General features: G+C 51.0%; 1 protein-coding gene across 5 annotated transcripts in view; it reads left to right on the top strand.

Annotated features, from left to right (window-relative positions):
- The first annotated feature begins 220 nt into the window (after positions 1-220).
- The window catches only part of CBFA2T2 (CBFA2/RUNX1 partner transcriptional co-repressor 2), a 61,211-nt gene continuing 37,775 nt past the window's right edge, over positions 221-23,656 (top strand). The window contains exon 1 of one of the 5 annotated variants that reach the window (XM_065691171.1): positions 221-328. In XM_065691171.1, the coding sequence (XP_065547243.1) occupies positions 301-328 (28 nt within the window). In that variant the 5' untranslated portion in view covers positions 221-300. Of the gene's footprint in view, positions 329-12,279; positions 12,367-22,428; positions 22,522-23,656 lie in introns of those variants that run through there. The other 4 variants (XM_065691176.1, XM_065691170.1, XM_065691169.1 and 1 more) reach the window with 4 other exon arrangements.

The raw sequence follows: 23,656 nt of genomic DNA, 5'->3' as shown, positions 1-23,656 counted from the left end.
GGCGCAGCGGCCTCGGGTGCTGTAACACAGTGGGGAAGCCCCAGTGCAGGCGGTGAGGTGATGGCGGGGAGGCCGCGAGCCCCACTTAGCCTGAAAACCCAGCATTAAACCCAGCCACAAAGCCCGGCCCCAACGCCGGGCGCCCCGTCCCGCCAGGCGCCCGTCAGCCCGGCCTCCCGCCGCCTTGCCGGGGCGGGCCGGGCAGGCCGCGCCCCCGGGCGCGTCACGGCGAAGAGCCGGGCCGGGCCGGGCCGGCGGGGCCGCGGCGGGGAGCGGGAGGAGGCGCCGAGGAGCCGGGCGATGGTGGGGATCCCGGGCGGCTGCCAGTGTAAGAGCCGCGGCGGGGGGGGAGGCGCCGGCCCGCTCGGCGCCGCTCGGACGGGGGCGAAGGGCCTAGCGGGGCCGGGCGGCGGCGGCGGGGCCGCCTCGGCCTGGCCGGGCCTCGGGCGGCGGCGCGGGGGAGCGGGGGGCAGCGCTGGTGCCGGTCGCAGCGGGTGCAGCGGGGCTGCTGCGCCCCGCCGGGCTCTGCCCGCGGCACACGTGTGTGTAACCGCGGTGCTGGTGTCGGTCCGGGCGGTTCACTGCCCCCGGGCAGCCTCGGGGACCCCCCGTCTGCCAGCCCAGCCCCGCGGCTGTGCGTTTGGGTTCCGCGCTGGCTGGGGCGCTGCGAGCCGGCGTGGAGCAGGGCTGGTGTGTGCGGCCCATTGCCTGCGAGCGGGCTCGGCTGCGGCCGGAGCGGTAACGTGCACTCGGATGGGCAGTGCGTGTGTGCGTGCGTGAAGCCCGTTTGTCGTAGCATCCTCTGCTCGGGAGGGTGAGCACCTGGAGCTTTCACTGATTTCCCAGCACAGGAGGTTTATTACCAGAAGAGTTGCACTCCAAGCGGTGAGGCTGGCAGGAGAGCAGGGTAGATGGTTAGTTAGCCTGTGCCTCACACCATCGTAATCTCCTGGCCGTTCTTCTCACCTGTGCTCGTGCGCACAGCATTTGTTTGTCCGCAGTCTGGAATGGACCGTCCTGGGCTGAGGAGAAAGGTACCGGATGGAGCCGCCATGGCTGTGGGCAATGGGATGTCCAGGCTGACAGCCTGCGTGTGCTGCTTGCACAATCACAGCCTGTTAATAAGTCAGAGTTCAGTGAAGGGAGAAAAGTGGTTAAAAGCACATCCCAAAGCTCAGAGGAAATGAGGGAGTTTTGAAATAAAGTGTGACTGCTCATAGGGAAGCAATGTAAAGATAGATGCTGACGCCGATGTGGAAACCACCCTGAAAGCTGAATTCTCGGTACTGAGAAGGAATTACCAAGTGGCGGAAATGGCAGAGGGTGGATGAATACTGTATCACGCTGCTTAGTGCAGAATGTGTGGAGATGTTCAGAGTAAGGCTCTTATCCCTCAAGGCACGTCAAAGCATGTGGCCTTGAAGCAGTCAGTGGCCCAGTGGCTGCAGCGGGAGGAGGGCACAATGGTAGGCAAGTGGTAGCATCCCCTGGGTTTGCAGAACACTGGTCCCTGGTTGATGAGCTCCTAATCTCACTGCCAGGGAGGTCTCTTCATTTTGTCTGCCTTGAAGAAAAGGCCCCACAGAAGGAGATTGGGTAAGATCATCTGCTTTAACCTCCTTGTCCAGAAGTCAGCCCTCTGTGTCTGATCTCCTTTCTCCAAGCTCCCTTTGCAGTGGCAGTGGAGAAACAGGGGCTTCTGGTGGTGATTCATCTTCCCAGTCTTGGGCACCTCTCCCTGGATGAGACAAATTACATGCAGGAGGTGCCTGGGCTTTTTCATTGACTGCAAGGGGAGCCCAGGATAGCTGGCTTATGCTTTGGCAAGGAGGTGTTTAGATGAAATAGATCCCACTCAGTGTGTCTGCTCATGGTGTATGCAGAGACTGGTGAGATTCCCTGGCTCTCTTGGAGCACTGGCAGGAGAGACAGGCCTTTGAAATCCTGCTTAAAAATAACTGAAGCTAAAGGAGACAGTGATGTGCCTAAAGCCATAGCCTCATGATGGGTGTGTGAAACCAGTTCCACTCTCAGGTGTGAAATTTTCTGCAGCCTTGGGCAAGTTGTTTGACTGTTTCTGTCTGAATTGTGTCAGGAAGAGATAAATGTATATGTAGGTGCTCAGGTTTACAATGTTTAACCATGTCTGAGATTAGGGCTTTTCATCTGGGTCCTGCTGACAGGTCTGAAGTGCTTGCACTGACCATAGGCCAGCAGGTACAGCAAAGGCCATAGCCCCTGGCAGGAGAGGGTGACAAGTGCCTGCGATGCTTCGGGTGATTCAGCAGCACCTACAGCATCATTTCTTATGCACTTTTAATATACCTGTGGTTCAACATCCACTGGTGAAGTGCTAATGAGTGAGCCATACAGCTGTTTTTTAAGGATAAGCACATAAGCATGGGTTACAGCCTTCAGCAGTTTATAGCTAGAATAGGTAACAGTGTCTTGGTAGTGCCGTCTATTGAACAGGCTGAAAGCTAGATCACTTGGTTCTTGGGCCTAGTGTTTGCCTAAGAACACTGTTGAATCTTTGGTCTCAAGAAAATGAATAGTCAGCTGTAAACTGCTGATTTTCAGAAGCACGAATGATATGCGTTGCTTTGATTATCAGCCCAGGGATTTCTGCTCTATTATGAATACAGTTGCTGGTAGTGTCAGGAGGTTGCTTGATTCCTTTGGCTGTGTGTTACAGAGAAGTGGTTCAGTGCTCAGTGTGAAACTGATGATCCAGAAAGACAGAAGAAATGTGGGGCTGCTTTGAAACTTTGGGATGTTCCATATTAGTTTAAGGCACATACTAGCTCTCATGAGCATGCTTGTATTACATGGGTACTTCCAATGGGCAGAAATTCAAATGGGTCTTTCAGGAGCTTAGTCTTGGTTTTCATATGATGTAAAGTAAAAGGCTTAAGGTGTTAACTCTTCCCTTGCACCAGTGTTCGGGAGGGTGAAATAAACTGGCTTTTTAAAGCAGTCAGAGAAAAGAAGTGTTTTGATTTGCAGCTTCTCTGTGGGTAGAAAAGAGCATGTACTTCAGGTAGAGCTCATGCAGTTGACTCTTAAAAGCAGGACTGGAGTGGAATAGTGAGCTGAGTACAGCTTCCATCAGGCTGAGCTGCCAAGGCTTTGCAGCTACCTTGAGATGTTGCCATAAACCACTGGAGAGGGGGGGAGGACTGCTTGGTTTTCACTTCTGCTGGCAAGAATCAGAGGTAAACTCTGACTTCAGAAGAAGGGGGCAGCTGTAAAAGTCAGGAAGGTGAGAAGTGAATGTGTCTCTGATGTAGCAAGTCCTGGAGGCAGCGCTTCCACCCAGGCTGGTGATCTACCTGGACCTCTTCCAGATGGAAAACCACCCTCCTGAAGGCACTTGTCCAGCCAGTGTCTGGGGCAGAAAGCTTCTGCGTTGTCCCTGTCACCTTCCCATCCCTCCCATATCCCACCTGTGTGCACACCCATGTTTGATTCCATTATCAAGGGGTCATGGTCATCATTTAAGCTGTGTTAGTACACTTCAGGTTAATCAACCCTGACCTTAGAGCACAGCTAAAATGTTCTTTACTCCATTTCATGTTCTTCTAGAGAAAAGCACTAACTTCTACAAGTAGTAACTTACTCGGCAATTGGACTTTGAGGTCAAAATCTGCACATATGTTTCCCTCAAAGGCGTGCTTTGCAGTCTTGGTATATATAATGTAAAGGCAGGGATTTTCTCCAGTGTAGATTTATGTTGGTATTTAAGATAGTAGCTGATAATAGCCCTCAATCTTGGCTTACAAGGATATTTTCAGAACATAAATGGCATGTCCGTAGGAGACACTTTGAAGCTTTTTGAGTTATTACAGAATCGTTTTGAATAGAAAGTGTAGCGGGTTCTTTTTATGGATATCATATAATAATCAGAGGAATACTTTGTGATTACTTGCAGAACTACTGCTGCTTGTCTCTGAGTGGACTCAATAGACACACCAGTTTGTTAGCATTGATACCAGCTTCTCCCTCAACTGTGTTTAATCCTCATGATCTCTTGGGAATTAGTCTGTCACTTCCTAATAGTGCACCTAGTTGCTGTAGCTGCAAATTCTTCCAAATATGTCACCAGGGATGCTCCCACCTGGCTTTCACATGCATTTTATCTCGGCATTTCTGACAGGAGGCAGCAGGAGGAGGAGAAGGAGGTATAAAATCCTAACGGAAAGAGAACAGGGAGGCTGTATGTGCTTGTTGTGTGGGGGAATAGGCTGGGCTGGCCAGGGACTGGTCTGGGATGAGCAGTCACCAGCACTTGTGGGACAGGGCTGGCGGCAGCGCTAGGGAGCCCATCCAGGGACGCTGCTGATGCCAGCAAAGACTTCCGAGTGGTAAGCACACAAATGCTAAGCCAAATAACTCATTACATCTGGGCTCTCTTTTGTGTCTGCTAGCCAACACATATTTGCTTTATACTTCTGAAGTTGTTGTGCATCCTGCCTGCGGACACTCTTCACATCTGGCTGGAGGTGCTTGAGCAAATGGAGATGGAAGAGGGGCTGTAGTATGGGGTACATCTGTATGGTCACATATGGTCCAGGCCGGGCAGATGCTCGTGGTTGCCTGCTAGGAGCACAGCCAGCTTTCTTTTCTTACGTGAGTACTGTGGGATACGGTATTTTGTGGCTAGGTTCTTGGGAGCAGACGTTTTGGTGGGTCTTGGTTAAACAGCAACTGGATGTAACACTTTTTAAAGGATGGGTATTTCTCAGCCTGTGGCATTTCCAGATGCGGATGAGATCAATTTGCTTATCTTAGGTGATGGCAGGTAATTGCATGTGCAGGGTAGGGCCTGGAGCCAGGATGTTAAAACACAAAGCAGTCAAATGGCTCCCATCTTCCTCCCCTCCCCTGCTGGGCAAGCTCTTTTGCATTAGAACACCCTGTCTAGCAGATCTGCAGGGGGGAATCTTCCCTCCCCCTCCTCCTCCCTGATTAGGTTTGGTGGGGGCCGAGGAACCACTGACTGTAAAACTCCGTACATGGAGGGATGGAGAAAACCTTTGAACCATTTGCCTTCACCCTGGCATCGTGTCCGCGGGTCGGTTATGGGCTTTATCTCTGACATGTGAGGATCTCTGACATTTCTAGCTTAGAAACAATAACTTCCCTTATCCGTCCTCATGTTTTTCTAATTAAAGACAAAGCTTGGTAAATATTTTTTAAATGATTGAATTTCCCAAGTATGGAAAACACATGTGGGGAGTCGGGAGTCGGGCTGGCTGCATCCAGCGCGCCCGTTCCCACAGCGGCCCGCGGAGCTCGCGAGTGCAAATCCATAGTTAGAGCTGTGGGTGACAGGTTTAGCTGGGATGATTGGCGCAGGATTTATAAACCCGGCGGGGATTTACTTCACCCTCCCTCTTCTTCCCCCTTCTGCCCCTTCCCCACCCCGACCCCCGTCTCAGAAATAGGAAATTGGGATCACATTAAACCCTAATTGGTTTGGCTCCAGAGCTAGTTCAGTGGCTGCCAAATAGTTAATTTATTGCGTGAGAGTTTGGCCATGTGTTGGGAGGCAAATTTGCTTCAAGCAAGGGATCTCTGTAAACTCTACATCCATCCCCGTGCCAGGGGCTGTTTGCAGCGGCACCGGAGCGCGGTGCGGGAGGTGCTTTCCATCCCCATCCCATCGCAGGGCAGCGCGGGGGGGGCCCTGCTGCTCGCTCCCCAGGCCAAAGCACTTCCAGGAATAGTTGCCTAAAAGAGCTTCAAGCGCCTTGAGCTGGACTTGGCGACCAGCGTTTGGAAACCGCCGGCTAGATAAGATGTGGGAGGCTCTCAAGAGAATAAATGCATCTGTTTGGGAGATAGCAGCAGGCCTGGGCTGTCACGGCAGAGCGGGGCCAGGTGCGGAGTCCCCGGGGTGGCAACACGGCTTTTCCTGGGTGAGGTGAGGAGGGCAGACGGGAAGCAGGCGCATCTGGCTGCCTTCCCATGGCCCCACAGAAGCCCTTGTTGTTCCTGCCCTTCTCCATGAGGTCACTTGCCCGGTGGCAATCCTGGATTGCTCATTGCTGGCTGTTGGACCCAAGGCACCCAGTTGTGTTTGGCTCCTGTGAAGTGTCTGGAAGTTGGGCTCCAGCAGAAGAGCTTGTATGGGCTTGAAGGACCAAGCAGCCCTCACTTAGGCCATGGCCATCGCTGCATTCACTTGAAAGGGAGTTACTTGGATTAAAGAGGATGCTGCAGCCAGAACTGAAGACTCACTGCTAATACAGCTCTGGTTTTGGAGTATGATTTGAAAGAGGCTGTGCAAGGAATAAATCCATGGCTGTGGCATTTTCTTTCATTTCTCACTGAGTTAAATAACAAACTTTGTGTAAGGGAGCTGCTTCCAGCTCCGAGGCAACAGAATTATTCCCGCCGCGCTCAGCAGTGCCCTTTCTGTGTCAGCTGCTATTTCCATTGTAAACTTGATACCTGAAAGCTCAATATTGTGACCCTTTAATTTTCAGCTGCTAAAACGTACTGTGCGAGTTGGCTAAAAGGGAAGAAGGGGAACTGGAAATAGTTAGGCTGTGGGAGCAGTGTGTTTCTTGGGGTATTTCTTAAGTGCTGAGTGTTGAGGAGAAATTGATAGGTAGCAGCAAAGCACACGTCTCAATACTTTTCCTTCTGTAGCTCTCGCTTCCTGGGATGTAATAAAATCCATTAAGTTCTATTTATGATCTAAGGCCCAATATAGTAATAGTTTTATTTGGATAATTGTGGCTGTTCTCCCGATAATCAGAGCACTGAACACTTCCAGGCCTACTGCAGAACCCAGGCTGTGGATTTAGAGGGGTACACGTTGGCACAGCCAAACATTAGCCAGTTTTCCTGAGGAGTCAGAGAGACATCAGCTCAACATGAAAAAGCCTGGATCAAGCCTTTGTAGGAAGGCAGCTCCTGCCCATGGCTGCCATGCTGGGGTTGTGCTTCCCTGGATTTGCCAGCGTGGAGCTGCTGGCAAGGTTAGGTAGGCTAAAGGGAGACGAACTGGACAGGTATAGGAAGCAACCAGCGATGGTTTGTCTGGGAGAGCATCTTTTCATCCTGAGGTCTGAAGCAGGTTAAACCTTCCTCAGGGAAGCACTCCCCACTTGTGTGTCTCCTACCTAGTTTGAAATGCAGCCATTTCCGGGATGAGCTACTGTAATTACTTTAAAGTACACCGTACTTCCAGCACTGTTGGCAAGAAGGAAGGAGGAATGCTGCGCTCCATCGCCAAACAGAATAGACATCAACAACTGGGATTCTTCTCAAAGAGCGGATCTATCTTCTCTGCCATTAAACCTGAGTTGGATGGAAGCCTTGTGCCCATTTTGCTTCCGCGGTGTGAGCGTGGTGTTCTGCAGCACACAGCCCGTGTTCACACGAGGATTGAAAGCAGCAAATTCCAGCCAGAAATTCTTTCTAGTGCTTTGCTTTCCTTCTGCTGTTTGCTTCCCTCTTCGCACTCCAGATGCTGATGGAGCACCTTCCCGTGGTGATGATACATGCCGTACTTGATGTTGTGCTGAGAAACTCATCCTCAGGAACGTTCTTTCAGTGCATTCCCCCTCCTGAACTGTCACAGAGCAGGAAGCACTGAAAAACTTTCAAGCCAAGCTTGAGATCACTTGTGTCAGCCTAAACATCTACCTCCTGTTTGAGCCTGGGCACGTACTTAAGTGTGTCAGTGCTTGTGCCACGGCTGGATGCATGAACAAGCTGATGCATCCAGGTTTCTGTCTTTCTGAGCATTCCCTACTCCTTTCTCCTTCCCCTTCATAGATGGAAGTTGTATTAAACTTGATCTCATCATGGAGCCATCCACTTCCCAGGACTGATGTTTTTTTCCAGGAGATCTGCTTAGAGATGGAGAGAAAAGGCAGCAAACTTGAGGATCCTTCCCAGAAAAAACTGTGTGGCAAATCTGTGGCAACCATGAAGCAGATTATTTTAGCAGACTGGGGAGGGCATCCCTGGGTCCTTCACAGAGCTGGAACGGTTCGGGGCTGTGCGATGGAGAAGCACAGAGGCAGGAACAGCTCCTTAATGTGGTCTCTGCTGTCCTCCCTGCATCCATTTCTCCAACCAAGGCACCCCTCACCTGTGAAGCTGTACACAGAAAGGAGAGGTGGGTATTTAGAGACACAGGGAGCCCGGCACCCACAGTGACTTTAGCATCACCATCCCTGCTGCCTGTATCTGACAGCACCTGCTTGGCCTTGCTGTAGTTTTCCACCACAGTGTTCTGACAATGTTCACACTTTTCCTCCTTTTTCTTCTTGGACATACTTGTCTCATTGAACAAACTGATTTCTTACCCTGGGTAGCATTGATTTTAGGAAGAGGAAAAATAACTCTCTTTGTGCATGTGAAGGGGTAAACAACTACCAAAGCCCACAAACCGCTGGGCAGGGTGTTTTGAGATGGTTCTTCATTTGCCTGCTACCAGTTTTAGTTAAATGTTGAGGCTTCAGTCACTGCAGCGACTGTATTCAGCAGGTTTTATTTCCCATTTAATAATTACAGCAGTTTCCCTTGAGCCCTGTATCTCTAATTTAAGCTAAGCTTGAAATAAAGTTAATGGAATGAAATTTGTTTTCTTTTTATGGTAAAATATGCTCACAAAAATAACATTTGTAGACTCAGTCACTACTCCTGAATACCATTTATCACATCTTGATCCTCCATCAGTGCTGATGACTCCTGCGATGGTGTATGGACGGTTGAGCATGAGACCAGGATCTTATGCAGAAATTCCTGCCTTCAGTCTCACAGATACCATACAAGATAGTTTGGTTGGCATAGGTTCTCTGCTTTGCCTTTTGCATGTGTCAATAAGATTGCCTCAGTTCCCACCAGCACTGCACCTTTGCTGTCCTGCTGATGCTCTTAGTGATATAAGGCAGCCTAGGAAGTCCTGGAGAATCCCAGTCTGGTTTGTATTGGAAGGGACCTCAAAGCTCCTCCAGTTCCAACCCCTGCCACGGGCAGGGACCCCTTCCACTGGAGCAGCTTGCTCCAAGCCCCTGTGTCCAACCTGACCTTGAGCACTGCCCGGGATGGGGCAGCCACAGCTTCTCTGGGCACCCTGTGCCAGCGCCTCAGCACCCTCACAGGGAAGAGCTTCTGCCTAAGAGCTCAGCTCAGTCTCCCCTCGGGCAGGTTAAAGCCATTCCCCTTGGCCTGTCCCTACAGGCCCTTGTCCCAGGCCCCTCTCCAGGTTTCCTGCAGCGCCTTTAGGCACTGGAGCTGCTCTAAGGCTGCCCCATCCCTGGCAGTGTTCAAGGCCAGGTCGGATGGGGCTTGGAGCAAGCTGCTGTAGTGGAAGGTGTCCTGCCCATGGCAGGGGTTGGAACTGGATGAGCTGTAAGGTTCCTTCCAACCCAAACCATTCTAGGAACAACCAAGGTAAGGAGGAGCCAATGGACAGATTCTGCCTGTGCACATCCAGCACGCCAGGAATTCAAATCTGTCACTGATGGTGCTGGCCAAATGTCTGTGCTTCCCTGAGCAGCAGCTCCGTGGATGGAGATGCACCTCTTCACACCTGTTTTATAACACAGAAGCAAAATATTTGGGGCATCCAAATAGTTTATACCCCGACAAACAAATCCTGGCAGTGGGAGCGTGAGTTTCCGTCTCATTAAGCTGCTGGCAAAGCCCTGGTAATTCCAGTCAGTGATACAGCCCAGGAATGATCCCTCAACAGGACTGGTTGTGTCAGGTCGGAGCATCGCTGCGTTTTCTCAGCAGTTGCATGTTTATACTTGAGGGTAAAAGAAAGTGTTGAAATGGCAGTTCATTGGGTTCTGCTTTGGTGCTGGAGCAAGGTCTTGTGAGGTCAGAAACAAGTGTGTGTACAATGAGCATAAAGTGGATTTCTACACTTCAGTTGTAATGAGGAATTGTTTTCAAATGGTCTTATTGTAATGCAAAACCTGGCACTGATTCCCAATCTGGCAGAGGCTTGAAGGTTCAGCTTGGAGGTCACCAGCTCAACTGCAGCTCAGTGTGGCTTTGACAAAGTTCCTGCTGTCTCACTGCTCTTTGTTGGTCCGTATGAAATCAGCTGGTGGTTTTGGTCCACTTTCTTGGGGACAGGTTGGCTACACCATCCATGGTCAGCCTCATTTTTGGCTTGCAGGAGGGGTGCTGTGAGTTGGAGAGATGAAGTCGGGTGAGCTGGAGATTGTGGTGTCCTCTTATCTCCCCCAGCAGGCAGAGGATGGGGCATTTTGTTGAAGGGGTGGCACTCGGGTCTCTGTGGCCATAGGAAGTTGCCTCCAGTGCTGCTACAGGTTTATGGTGCCTTGCAAACAAGCAGGTCTGCTCTCTTGCCTCCTTTTACATTACACAGCTTGAGACAGCTGCTTACAAAATTCAGTTTAGAAGTCCATCATCCAGTCCCACAGACTAAAGAATGTTCTAGTAGGGCTTTTATAACATATACATTATCAAAGTTCCCGTAATTTCCTCGTTTAAACAGGATTATCCTTCTTGGATTAGCTGTTCTGCATGGGTCAAGAAGACAGCCACAGTCCATTTTCACAGTCACCTTCTGCAGGCAGAGATGTACTGTGACAAATAAAGGCAAGGGGCAAGCCGAGCGCCCAGGAGACATGGGGATACAGGTGTTGGGAAATGCGATCCAAGAGGAGCTTTCACAAATGCTGTTTTGATTGGACTTGGCTCTCGAAAACATGGAAGAATTTTAGTGGGCTGCACCTCTCATTCACCACAGAGTGGTTTGTGTTGGAAGGGACCTTAAAGCTCATCCAGTCCCAGCCCCTGCCATGGGCAGGGACCCCTTCCACTGGAGCACCTTGCTCCAATCCCCTGTGTCCAACCTGGCCTTGAGCACTGCCAGGGATGGGGCAGCCACAGCTTCTCTGGGCACCCTGTGCCTGTGGCATCTCCAAGACTCCTGGTATTGAACAGCCTCTGTTGCTGGTGAGAACCTTGGGGGTGAGTTTGCAGCTTTGCTGTGTGCCAAAACAAGCAGGCAGCAAAACCCTTTTCATTTGCACAAGAATCTTCTGTAGTCAACACAAGTTGCCCCTGCAGGCTCCTTGAACCAATTCCTGGCAGTTTGGCTCTGCAAGATCTAAATTTTGCCCTCAAATTCTCTCTTTTCTTCCAAAACTTTATTACATCTTACAGCTTTTTTCCCATATGACTGGGATTCTGAATGAGCTTCAAGTCATCTAAAACTCGCTGCTGACTAACAAATAGCTTCTTTTCCTGCTGCTGCAGTGTCCAGACGTTTGGAGCCTATCGGGAAGTGGTTTTATTTGGGTTTATTTTTGTCTGTCTCTACAGTTTGTAATCACATAGTTCCATATTCTTGTGTTCTTAATAGAAATATTGTCATTGCTGAACAAGGACTGGCAGGAAAACGGTGGCAAGGAATGCTTAAGCAGCACTGCTGATAAGGTAGATGCATTACACTGCTGTTTAGTTGTAAGAAGTCCAAGGTTCTCACCAACAACAGAGGCTGTTCAATACCAGAAGGAGTCTTGGAGATGCTACTGGCACAGGGTGCCCAGAGAAGCTGTGGCTGCCCCATCCCTGGCAGTGCTCAAGGCCAGGTTGGACACAGGGGCTTGGAGCAAGCTGCTCCAGTGGAAGGGGTCCCTGCCCGTGGCAGGGGTTGGAATTGGATGAGCTTTAAGGTCCCTTCCAGCTCAAACCAGTCTGGGATTCTGTGATGACTGGGGCATCTCATGGTGCTCTAAGCTCTGAGTAGGACCAGTGTGTATCTGTCACTCATCTCCTCCACACCTTTAGGGTTTTTGTGGGGCTGGTCAGTGGAGAGCTGCTGTGGACATTAACTGTACATAAATGAGCCAGGCTGATCCCAAACCTCAGCGTGCAGCATTTTGAGTGACTTGGGCTCAGAGCCACCAGGTTATTAACCCCAAACAGTGCATTTACAATCCAAATACTGCTGTAGCCTTAAGTAGGGCAGGCACTGCTGTCTCTGATCTCTCCTGCACCGCAGGCAGGTGTCTGCCTCTCCCTGCAGCTGCTCCATCTGCAGCTGCACGTGGAGACCATCAGACCATCACCAAAACACAGCTGGGAAAGGTTAGAGCAGCCCCACGTGGAGCTGGGTCACCTGGGCAGGATCACCGGGATACACATGGCTTCACACCGGCCTCAGCTCTGTGTTGAGGCAGTGAAATGCAGAGGAGCTAAACGTGTGCTCGATGTGGTTTGTTGTTTCTTTTTCCAGTAGCAAAACAGCCAAATCAAATCAGTTCTTTCCAGAGCCTTGTAACTACCTGTGCCATCAAACCCAGCCCCACTTTGGAGGAGCTTTGCTGACAGGTCTCTCTTGTTCATCTCCTGCTGCAGGTTTTTATTACTACTTTTTGAAATTGTGATGTCTCTTTCCACTGAGATTGGGGTTTTTATAACTCATGGTGTAGGAAATCAAGATTTTGACAGCTGTTGGAGTTTCAGGCTCAGTAAATCTGAGGTTTGGGTTGAAGGTAATTCTTGGCCTCTCCTTTTTCCCCGTGTTCATGTTAATTCAACATACAGACATTTGACTTCCTGGTCTTGACAGTTGTCTGAACACGTACATCCGGTGCAGGGGGTGGAAGACGTCTGACTTCTTTGATGTGATGCTCTTTTCAGCCTACTGAAGAATCCCTTTGAACTGTCTCAAGTGCTTTGCAGCGTATTTCCCACCAGGTCAGTGGGAGCAGGCAGGGGCAGGGGTGCTGAACATGCATGAAGTGAGCAAGCATGCTGAGCACTCACTCCGCTGCCACTAGGAGCTTGCCAGGAGGAGCAGGGACAAGCAGGTCTCCCTTTCTGCTGCATAGAAATGATAAGGGATGTGGTAACTCCTGTCCCCTTCTGTAGGGATGGTGTCAAGTGGATGTAAAATGCTTGGCTCCAGGGCAGGAAGCTGCTTGATAATGGTTTTCTCCTAAGCACTTACATTGGAAAAATAAGTTTTAGGAACTTTGCATGACTCCTTCCTCCCATCTCTCTGACTCCACTAGGAGTTTCATTCGTATTGCTGCTGGAATGAGCTTAAATGCCCAAGGAGCAAGTGGAGACGTGCACCTCTGGATGAGGTGGGTCACCCAAAATCTGTGCTGGGGGCAGCAATGGCTGAAAGTGTTTGGTACGGACATGGTGGTGCTGGAGGAATGTGGTGCCTCCAGCAATTATAGCTTCCTCTCTAGCTGGGTTGGTATCAAGCATGTTAAATCCTAGAGGGTTTCAAAGGCGGGTGCCCTGTGTGCTTCATCAGCCTGGTTTTCTCCTGCTGTTTCTCTAGGGAGGAAGTAGCTGTCTCTTTGAGACATCGTTTTCTGTACCTGTTGTGTTCTGTTGAATGAGTTTGTCTCAGACAAATCTTCTGATTGAATCATTCTTCTGTTGGAAAATGGTCCTTTGTCGAGACAGAAACTTCCCCTGGGACCAGTGTGTGCTCAGGGATCAGAAACCACCCTCAGTGCCTTGTAATGGTATTGACTAAACTGTACAACGTGGCCTCAGTAAATGTTTGCTGCTGCAAACATGGTGCTTTGGCATCCTGGTAGATCACCGGCTGCTTGACCTTTGGCTGTCCTGATGGCTCCTTGTTTTGTGTAAGTTTTGAAAGAGGGTTGGGTTTTGTGTTTAGTTTTGGTGGTTTTAGTAACCATATGGAAGGGGGGGAAGGTTTTAAATCCGGGTTTCACAGGATGGGGCTGTTTCTGCCTCCTGCTTGCCTGAGCTTGTCTCTACTTTCTGGTTATGGTCTGTGGTTTCCCCATTGCTCAATCTCTCTGGTCACTGGTGGCTGCAGAGAGGAGGGAGCTTGAACTGGGGTTGTGCTCAAGGGGGAGGATGGATCCTGGTGGGTGCCAGTGGATCCAGCAGCACCACCAGACAGCACTATGGTCCCGTGTGTGCGCTTGTTGGGAGGGATGGGGCCACCCTGGTGTGACTGGGAGCTGAGCTTGGCTGCTGACCCTTGGAGGAACAGTGTAATGGGAATGGCCAGAGATTTGGAGGAGAGGAGAAAAATTCATGTTGGTGCCTGAATATAGCTTCTCATCCTCTTAAAATTCTTCTGTCCCTTTGAAGTGTGAATCCCAGATGCTGCACAAGTCTTTTTCCAGACGTGGCCGTGCTGTCTTGCTGTGTATTTTCCACCAAATTGCTGGATTACTGTTTTCCTTCTGGCCTTTGCATTTTTTCATAGCTTTAACTTTTTGTCTGGATGTTTTTACATGCCTCAGACTCATTCCTGTCTAACATACCAATGCGAGAACTCCCACGTGAGCCAGCGTCCCACCAAGCTATCACATAGGACAGGAATGCTGCCTTTTCTTTCCCTGGAAACTTGTAAACATGAACTTCCTGTTGAGAAGAGCTGTAAATCTGCAAATAGGCTCTGCTTCCGACAGGAGAGGAAGGTAATAAAATATCAGGTCCTTGTTCACTGTGCCTGGTCCTCCCTGAGCTGCATCTGAGCACCCCAGGGGCAGTGGAAGCACAGAGGCACAGGAGTGATCCTGCTGCTTGCTCCTCACCTCTGGAAATGAGTTTTTCCCTTTATTTTCCCCCCTTTATGCACTCAAATACAGATGCAATCCTAATAGAAGCCAGTTGGAGAATCACAAAGCCCTAATGACTCTCAAATGATGCTTCATTGCTTGTTTTCTCCTTTCCTTTCTCCCTGCCTCTCCCACCACAGATCTGATCCTTCATTTCAGGGAGTTAACTCTATCCTAGATCCAAAACAGACATTTTTGGATACTGAGCACACCAAATCCTGGCAGCAGTTAGAAGACTTTGCATGTTACCACCCATGTCACTTAATCTTGCTGTTATTTCTACCTCCAAGAGATCTGGTGAGATGCACAACCCACACGAGTTGTTGGGTTTCCCCTTTCATGCCTAAAGCTTCACTCTTCTGCATTTCATGCAGCAGCAGCAGCTCATGAGGCTCATCCAATGTGGAGCTGGGGGCTCCTCTCTGTGCCTTGTTTTACCTTAGGTTGCCCAGCACCAAGACAGGAGCGCTCACACCTCGCTGGGAGGAGTGGCAGCAGCACATGGAGAACAGCCATGTGGTTCCTCATTCCATGTGGGTTTTGAGGCTAGTGCATGCTTTAGTTCTGTGTAGGCAGCAGAGGCAGGTACCAGACAGCCAGGCAGGAGGATGGAGCCAGGAGGGGGCTGGTCTCTGCTTCCACGGAACAAGGGATGGGACAAGAGGAACCGGCCTCAAGCTGCACCAGGGCAGGTTTAGATGGAGCTGAGGAACAATTCCTGCCCCAGAGGGTGCTCAGGCATTGGAACAGGCTGCCCAGGGCAGGGCTGCAGGCACCATCCCTGCAAGTGTTCACACCCCATGGAGACGAGGCCTCAGTGCCATGGGTTAGTGGTGGCCTTGGCAGTGCTGGGGAATGGTTGGACTGCATGAGCTTAAAGGGCTTTTCAGCCTGGTTGATTCTGTGATTATAGGCGGCTGAGCTCTGTGGATGCTCTGAGCTTTTGTGGGTTGGGTATCTTCAGGATCAGCTGTTGGGAATGCTGGGGCTTCTCTGTGCTGTCAGGGAAGTGGAGGCAGGTGAGGGGCTGGGAGATGGTGGAAGCAGAAGTAAGGCACAGTTAAGTATGGTAGTGGAAAGGGCAGAAGGATATAGAAAGGGAGAAGCGGACCCAGGCCATGGCAAAGAGGAGCAAGAGGCAGGCTAAAAGGGAGATCCGGATGGAGGCATCCCATTCCCTAACCCTGGGCAGCGGGGGGCGTGGGTGAGCTCCAGCCCTTCCCGGCCTGAGCCCTGCTCTCCCCTTTCTCCTCCCTGGCTGCCGGCCCCGAGCGGAGCCGCAGCCGCAGCCGCTCCGCCTCCCGGGGCGGGCTGGCGGGCACATGGCCCCGTGTCAGCGGAGCCTCTCGCCCTGCCTGCGCCTGGGTGGCCGCGCTGGTGCTGCTGCTGCAAACTAATCGCTCCCAGCAGTGCTCCTGCATCAGACTTGGTGGAGCCGGGAGCGCAGCCCTGGAATGCCGGGCCAGGCGCAAGGGGCTGTGCTGCCTTCTTTTTGCTTGTCCTTGCCTCAAACCCACCGTTTCTTAGGTCCAAAAGGCCACTGGCAGCAGGAGCCAGCAAGGGTGGTCTTTGCAAAGGAAAATATTTGGGAAAATAGAAATAACCCCCACACACAGCCCATTTAAAACGTGAGGTTTGGTTGTTTGGTGGGGCTCGAGGGAAGGGAATCCTGTTCAGGTTTAGCGCTGGCTGGGAAGCCCTGCTTCAAGTCCTGGACTGGTGGGTTTACTGGGTCAAAGGAACAAAATGACTGATTGAAGTGTCTTAATCAGAGGCTGTAGTTTGGGTGAGAAATTTGGATGTTTTGAATGAAGGTGCCAGCTTAGTGACAACTAGCGAATGAGGAAATAACCCTCCTTTAGCTGTGTGATGCCTGGCCGTGGCTCGGCAACAACATGAGATACCAGCACCCAAGAGCACTCCGGGATGCTGCAGTCTCAGGGACTGGAGGGGAGGGAAGCTCAGGATGAGGTGGGGAAAAGGCTTCCTTTAACAGTCCAGTATAAAGAAGGAAAAGCTCTTATCAGGGGAAAAGCCACAGCCTGCAGGAGGGAAGTCACCGGTTGAGGGAGGTGCAGGAAGCGAGCTGAGGAGTAATGACCCTGCTGTAGGGAAGGGGCTGGGGATCCAGCACAGGCATTTTATCACTCCTAGTTTTGGTTGCAAATGCTGTTCTTTCTGGGACAAGACCAAAACCACAGGTTTATAGAACCCCAGCCTGGTCTGGGTTGGAAGGGACCTCAAAGCTCATCCAGTTCTGGCCCCTGCCACAGGCAGGGACCCCTTCCACTGGAGCAGCTTGCTCCAAGCCCCTGTGTCCAACCTGGCCTTGAGCACTGCCAGGGATGGGGCAGCCACAGCTTCTCTGGGCACCCTGTGCCAGTGCCTCAGCACCCTCACAGGGAAGAGCTTCTGCCTAAGAGCTCAGCTCAGTCTCCCCTCGGGCAGGTTCAAGCCATTCCCCTTGGCCTGTCCCTACAGGCCCCTGTCCAAAGGCCCTCTCCAGGTTTCTTGTAGGCAAAGTTCTGCTGACAAGTTCTGCTTTGATAAGCTTTAACATGTGCTTTCTGAATTGTCAATGATCTTCCACAGGGCAGGTATGCAGAGCACTGGGAGGCCAGAATAGTGTCTGACCCAGGACACAGCTCTCAAAGCACATCATCTCACCTGCAGAAGGGAGGATTTCTGCTTCCAGAGCTTGTCTGCACCATAAGCACATGCTAAAGGGTCTGACCCTGTAAGGACTGGGACAGAAATGTCAGCTGTAGGCAGGTAACTGGGTTTTCTGAAGCAGGCAGGGAAGTAAGTGCCCAAGTCAGCTGCAACAGAGACTCCATCAGCTCTGCTTCCAAAGCCAGGAATGCTCCCAATCCCACCTGGGTGTTGGGCAGGGAAAGACAAGTGTGCCTGAAACTATAACTGGAGGGGAGTGGGTGCATGTATTGGAACAAACCTGTCATCAAGCAGCACTGCTGTTGACCTGGAGGATATTGTCAGGCTGCAGAGCTGCTGGAATAGGCTTAATCCTCTGCAGGCTGGGCTTTGGGCTCTCCAAACAGGATTACTCACTTTTTCCCTCTTTCTGTGTTTGGTTTATATACCCATGGCAGTTACAGAGGCTTGGATCTTTCATCAGAGCAAGGGTGTTAGGTTTAGGAATTGGTTTGTTGTCTTGGAGGGGATTTTTTGACAGGATATCCGTTCCTGGGTGGTTTTTCTTTACATATGCACTCATACAGCAGGAATAAGGTCAGTTTTGCTTAGGTGTTGTCCCCCCCCAGTCCCAAATCAGTGGCCAGAAGTAAAGTTCCAATAGTTTCTTTAGGTTGTGCTTAATTCCTTGTTGCACCTTTGCTCCCAGTGCAATGTCTGATCATAGTTTTTCTGGGTGTAAGTTCTGCCAGCTCAGTTAAGACCAACTTTTAATACATTTCCCCCCGTCCTGGGCAGGACTGCAATGGCGCAAAAGCCAAGCACTCCTCCTTCTTCAGGAGGCAATGTGATTAGATTTACTTGACAAATTAAGCCTGTTACCATCATCTCCCATGTGCTAATTCAAATCATGGCTGTATTGAAAAGAGGATGTTTGTTAAATGTGCTAAATTTGCCAGGAATGGAGAGGTTTAATCTCTGTTAAGGGGGGTGGGTGCCTGCCTCTGTCAGCTGAGCTTGAACGCAAGTCGAGGAGCCTGCCCTGCAACCCCAGCAGTGTGGCTTCAAAGGGAGCAGCCCCTTCTTGGCTCCACTGACTTGTAAGTAAGGCATAAAGAAGGCAATAAAATGTTTGACTTTCCTGCCAGACCTGAGCCTGGAGGAGGAGGAGGATCCCAGTTGGTTTCCATCAGATTCCAGTTAGCATGAATTTATGGTTTCCACTTAGCCTGATAAATGGCTTTGGCTGCCTTGGCGCATTTGGATTTATTCTTCTGTGCAATGGAAAGTGGTCAGCTTAAAAAGGCAAAGCCTTCCAGAGCTGCTGTGAATACGAGGGAAGCTTCTTTCTGAGGTAAGAACCCAGCAGGCACAAAAATAAAGCTGTGGCATGTCATGAAATACGGGTGGAACAGCAGCAAAATCAGAAGGGGTTCAGGTCTCTTGTGCTTGCTTGTGGCCGTGGGCTGTGATAGGCATAAAAATTCCACTGGAAACTGGAAAAATTCTTCAGATTGCCTCGCTTTCCTCAGAAACCACACTCAGCAGCAGGTATCAATAGCTCCCAGTGTTCAAACTTTGTTTGCATCGTTCTTTCCATGGAACATTCCCAGGAGAAGAAAGCAGAAGCAGATTAATGCGGCGAGCTGGGGAAAGCAGTTTGCCCTGTGCTGCCTGCAGTCCTCCTCCCTTCCACCGTAGTGGCCATGTCTGGGTTACAAAATCTATCTTAGTGCGTATCTGGGGAGCAGGTTGGCCACTTGGTTGCATAGAGGTGCTGCTGGAGGTTGGCAGATGATGCATCTTGGTGTCTTCTATTAGTGTGCTGCCTGTACTTCCCTCTGCTCTCTTTGCAAAGGCAGTGGCTGAGCAGGACATGGATGTGCCAGAGGTTTTCTCCTGGCTTGCTTGCAGCTCCATGGGCCTCTGCCAGTGGTGATCTTAGGAATGGGATCGCAGGTTGGATGAGCTTAGGGTCATGGTCGTGGTTTGGGAGAGCTTAGGCACACGAATCATGTTTAAGATACAATCCACAACCCCTTCAAAGGCAGTTTTTCAATGGCTACTACTCAAGAGCACCAAAGTGTCCCCACCTAGGTATTTTTATGCCTTGAGAGCCCAAAACCACACATGCATCTTCCTTACTCCAAGGTGAGCCATGAGGTTTGGCATATTCCTGCCCCTCTAGCCAGAAGTGGGGATTTCCTTCCTGAGGATGTTGGTTTGGTGGATACTGGCCTGTGGACACCATGGCAAAAAGTGTGCACAGTTTCATAAAGGTTGATAAAGTCAAATCATTGTGATTATACTGCAAATACTCAGTGGCCTGAGGTTTGGATGTTTTAAACTACTTCAGGTTGTAAAAACAGGGAGAAGATTTATCTGGCCGTGGTTTGACAAATGGGAGTTACAACTCAGTTGTCATAGTTGGGGACAGCTTTTGTTTATGCAAAGTGAAACATTTACAAGCTGTTGAGGTCCTTAAGCTAAAACAGGATTTAAAAAGGAGAGGGAACACGTAGTGCTGGTTACCTGTTTAAGATAAACCCCCAAATCTCAGGCTATCCTGTGTGTCCTGTCAGAGGGCTTTCTCTGATGACTTTGACCCAGAGACCTGGCAGCTCTCAGGCTGAGTCTTGTCTTGCTCACACAGCATCGCCCTCCTTTTTGTGCTCAGCTTTTGAATTCTCTGCCTGGTTTCAGGCTGGTTTGGTGATGTCGGGGCAGGGAACAGCAGTGCCTGATGCTGAATGCTTAATGCCTTAAGCCCAGGGCTGTGTCCATCTGCCTGGTGACATCTCCACTGGGGGCAAAGCTGCAACATGAGCTCTCCGCTTGCAAGACATCAGGGAATCCACATGAGAGACACCACTGTTGGCTTGACCCTGGCTGGGGAGGGCTCCTGTTGGGGACCGCACAGCGCGAGGCGCCGGGGCACAAACCGTGACAGACCCGTCCATAGGAAAATAACTTCATTAATTCTGGTGCTCATGGAGCTGCTGGGGTTCGTCTCCCTCATTGTCTGTGTAATTCAGAGATGATTTTTCCATCTCAAGCTTATGAAATCTCGAGAGCTGCAGCATTTTGCGTAACCTCCATCACAAGTGTCAGAAGCCCTCGCGAACTGAACTGAACTGTTTTACTGATGTGCTTTGCCAGCAGCCCTGCCAGCGGGGCCTGGGGTGCAGGAAAGAGTGGGATCTGCCTGCTCCCAGCCGCAGCATCTCTCCACACGGTGCTCCAGGTATCCGTGTGCTGAGACTTGCCTGGGATTCATCTTGTTTGAAGTGCAGTGTGTGAAGCTGCTGCTCTTCACTGAGGTTTGGAGGTGGGAGGGTAGCTGTGAATCCTGCCCTTCTCAGAGCAAGGTGCTCATCCAGCCAAGGCTGCAGTAGCTGCATGTGCTCCTACAACTGGACATCTCCTGCCCCAATGCTTCCCCCCAGTTACCATCCAGCATCCTGCCTGTGCTGGGGGTAGGCGATGGTGGCCCATGTGCTCATGAACACATACCATGCCTGCTCCTAGAAGGCTTTTTAATACTTCCTTTAAAGCACTTTTATTTTTCCCCTCCCTTTACAGCCTTTTCCCTTCCTAAAGGGAAGCAGAGGTACCATAAACTCATTAGGAGTAAGAGGCAGAGAAGCAGGGGTGGAGGGCTGGGTGGGATGCCGGGGGGCAGTACTTATGGTGGGTTTATGGACATAGCTTGGCAGTTAGCAGTCGCCTACCAGAGCATTGGGAATGCCATAAAAAGAGGGATTTTGCTGTCTGTGAGTTAGTAAATGGGCCATCACTGATACACCAACAGTGGAGATCAGCTTGTGTGATTTTGAGGATTTTGAAGCATCAGCATCCCTCAGCTTGGGCCACAGGAGGTTTTCACTGTCTGGGCAAGGTTTCTGGTTCACAGAAAGTAGCTGAAGAGAGAGATGGTTTTGCCTGCAGAGATTTGGAAAGAGTTATAGTGATGCCTTGAATATACAATTACAGACTGGAGCAGTGAATCCCTCCTGAGCTCTGTGCCTGTGCAGGGTCTGCAAGCAGAGGGCAAATGTTGCTTCTCCTCCTTGGGTTCCGTGGGAGCCCGGAGGGTGGTTTGGCCAGTCCCTGTGGGAATTGCCTGTTTTCCAAGGCAGTCCCAGACAGGGACCCCCATCTGCATGGCCAGGGATGCCGCTGTGTAAATCCCTGTTTCCCCAGCACCCGGCTTCTGGTGAATGGTGCTGGGCTGATGGGATTAGTCTGGGGCCTCCAGTTAATACCTGTTGTTCACACTGCACATCAGGGAGCAGCTATTCAGAATGACCAGGGGGTTGTAGGTGGCAGAGCTGGGTGTTAATGGGAGGGGGAAGATGGTCAGATGTGGCTGTGTCCAGTGGGTTTGTGTCCTGAGCCTCCCTTGCTGCTGTGAGTTCCCTGGTGCCGTTTACTCCCTGTATAAACCAGTTCAGATTTACGTTTTCCTTGAACACTTCCTCTTCCATCCCAGTAATATGTTACACATTTAATTGCTCTTCTTTTGAATTTTCGGGTCCTCCTTTGGTACCCTCACAACATCAGTATCTTGTTATCTTGTTGTTGCTTCTAATTGCTAACACATGCCAGCTTGCCAGCACCACAAACTCTGGCGCTGGGGCACGGAGGGGAGTTTTACAGTGAAGATTTATGTGCATGGGGGAAACCTTCACAGGATTAATTCCCTCCTTTAGCCAACAGCTCATCCAGATTTCAAAATCGAGGGCTAAGATGAAGGCTGGGTGGCACCCAGCACTGTGTAAAGGCAGAGTGGGTTTGGGGATGACCCGTGCTGGTGAAACCCTCCTTTCCTCTCACTGTTATTGCCGGCCATAAACAAATCCCATGTATTTATTTAACAAGTTAATGTCAGGCGGGCTGTGAGGCGCTGGTAGGTGTGTGCTTGGTGACATCAGCTGGCGAGCAGCCTGGCAGCAGCGGCGCAGGCAGGGAGCAGGCAGGGAGCCCAGGGTGTGTGCCTCTAAGCTGGGTATTCTGGCAAGGTGGAGAGCTGGTCTGTTTGGCAGGACCTTCCCATCTGGGATCCATCTGTGTTTCCCTGGAATCGGACAGGCGGCTCCAGGCAGTGAGAAATCGCAGATGTGCGGGACCTGACACATGTCCAGCTAATGAAAGGAGAAGGCAGGCTGGGCTCCGGCTGCGCTCGAAGATCACGAGTGGAGGAGGAGGAGGAGGAGGAAGAGCCCTTTTGCTTTATATTTCAAAGAAAATAGGTGTATCCACCAGCAGCTGGATCCTTGCAGCCTCGCTGTGTAGGGTAAGCAGAGAGGGGTCTGTTGTTAAAGGGGACTGGGTAAGGCGCAGTGGGGATGCTCGGGGGTGGGGGGATGCTGCGCCGCTGACGAGGAGCTTTGAACAGCAACGTGGGTTTTGCTGGTGGTCCAGGGAGAGCCTCAACCTTGAGCACAGGTAGAGGGAGAGGGTGGGAGCCTCCCATCCCTGCCTCCTGTCCTCTGCAGTGGCTCTGCCGGGGGAAACTTCAATAGAGGAGCCGGCGGCATGCATGGATTCTGCAGCTGAAAAAACACTCAACTCTCTCGGAGGGGAGCTGCGTTACAGCTCCTCTGTGTTGCTATGGAAGGGGTGATTATTATCTTTTCCTGATCTGTATTTTCTTCCCCCCCCACACCTCCCCGTGCGCAGAAGGCTGGGATTCAGCGTGTGCTGGGGAAATGGGAGAAAGCAGGAAGGGGTTTGTGTGTTTTAGCAGAACGCGTTTCTCTGCTGTACCGAGCCTTACTCTCCTTTCTGCCTGCTGATAGTGAAGCTGGGGGGGTGTGGAATCTGCAGAGGTGGATTTCTTCCATCAGCTCCCAAATTTCCTTAATGTTCTCTGTGTTTTCCGTGCTCCTCTGCATTGTGGCAGAGGCTGCTGCTCCCTTTTTTGTCTTTGCGCTCCTTGAGCAGCAACTGATGCTACCAGCATCTAAATCTCTTGAATCAATTTTGTGCTACTGGAACAGACCTCCCTGCCCTATATATTTCCACTGTTGGGATGCAGGCTGCTGTATTTTCACTTACTCCATTATAGTCTCCTGATCCTCATGTGTATTTTAAACCTGCACATCCCCCCAGTCCCCTGGTATTTTTGGGAAGGTTCACTGGCTCCAATTGCTCCTCCAGCTCTTGGGGGTGGCTTGTTGTAGGGATCCCTCATGTTGTAGGGATCCCTCATGTTGTAGGGATCCTTCTTGTTGTAGGGATCCCTCTGTTGCATGTTTGCTGAGCTGCTGCCTGGCTCTCTGGGATATTACTGGCTTTTTCTCCCCCCTTCAGCCCTTGGGTCCTATGTGATGGTACTCACAGCCCACTTTATGTGCTGGAGAAACCCTGCCCAGCCGTGGGAGGTGCCCCAAAATCAGCACTCAGAGTTTGGGGAGCTAAAATGTGGT

Source organism: Lathamus discolor, chromosome 11 (genome assembly GCF_037157495.1).
Source record: "Lathamus discolor isolate bLatDis1 chromosome 11, bLatDis1.hap1, whole genome shotgun sequence".
Lineage (NCBI taxonomy): Eukaryota > Metazoa > Chordata > Aves > Psittaciformes > Psittacidae > Lathamus > Lathamus discolor.
The sequence above is the reverse complement of the archived record's forward strand: the minus strand, read 5'-3'. Positions and strand labels throughout refer to the sequence as shown.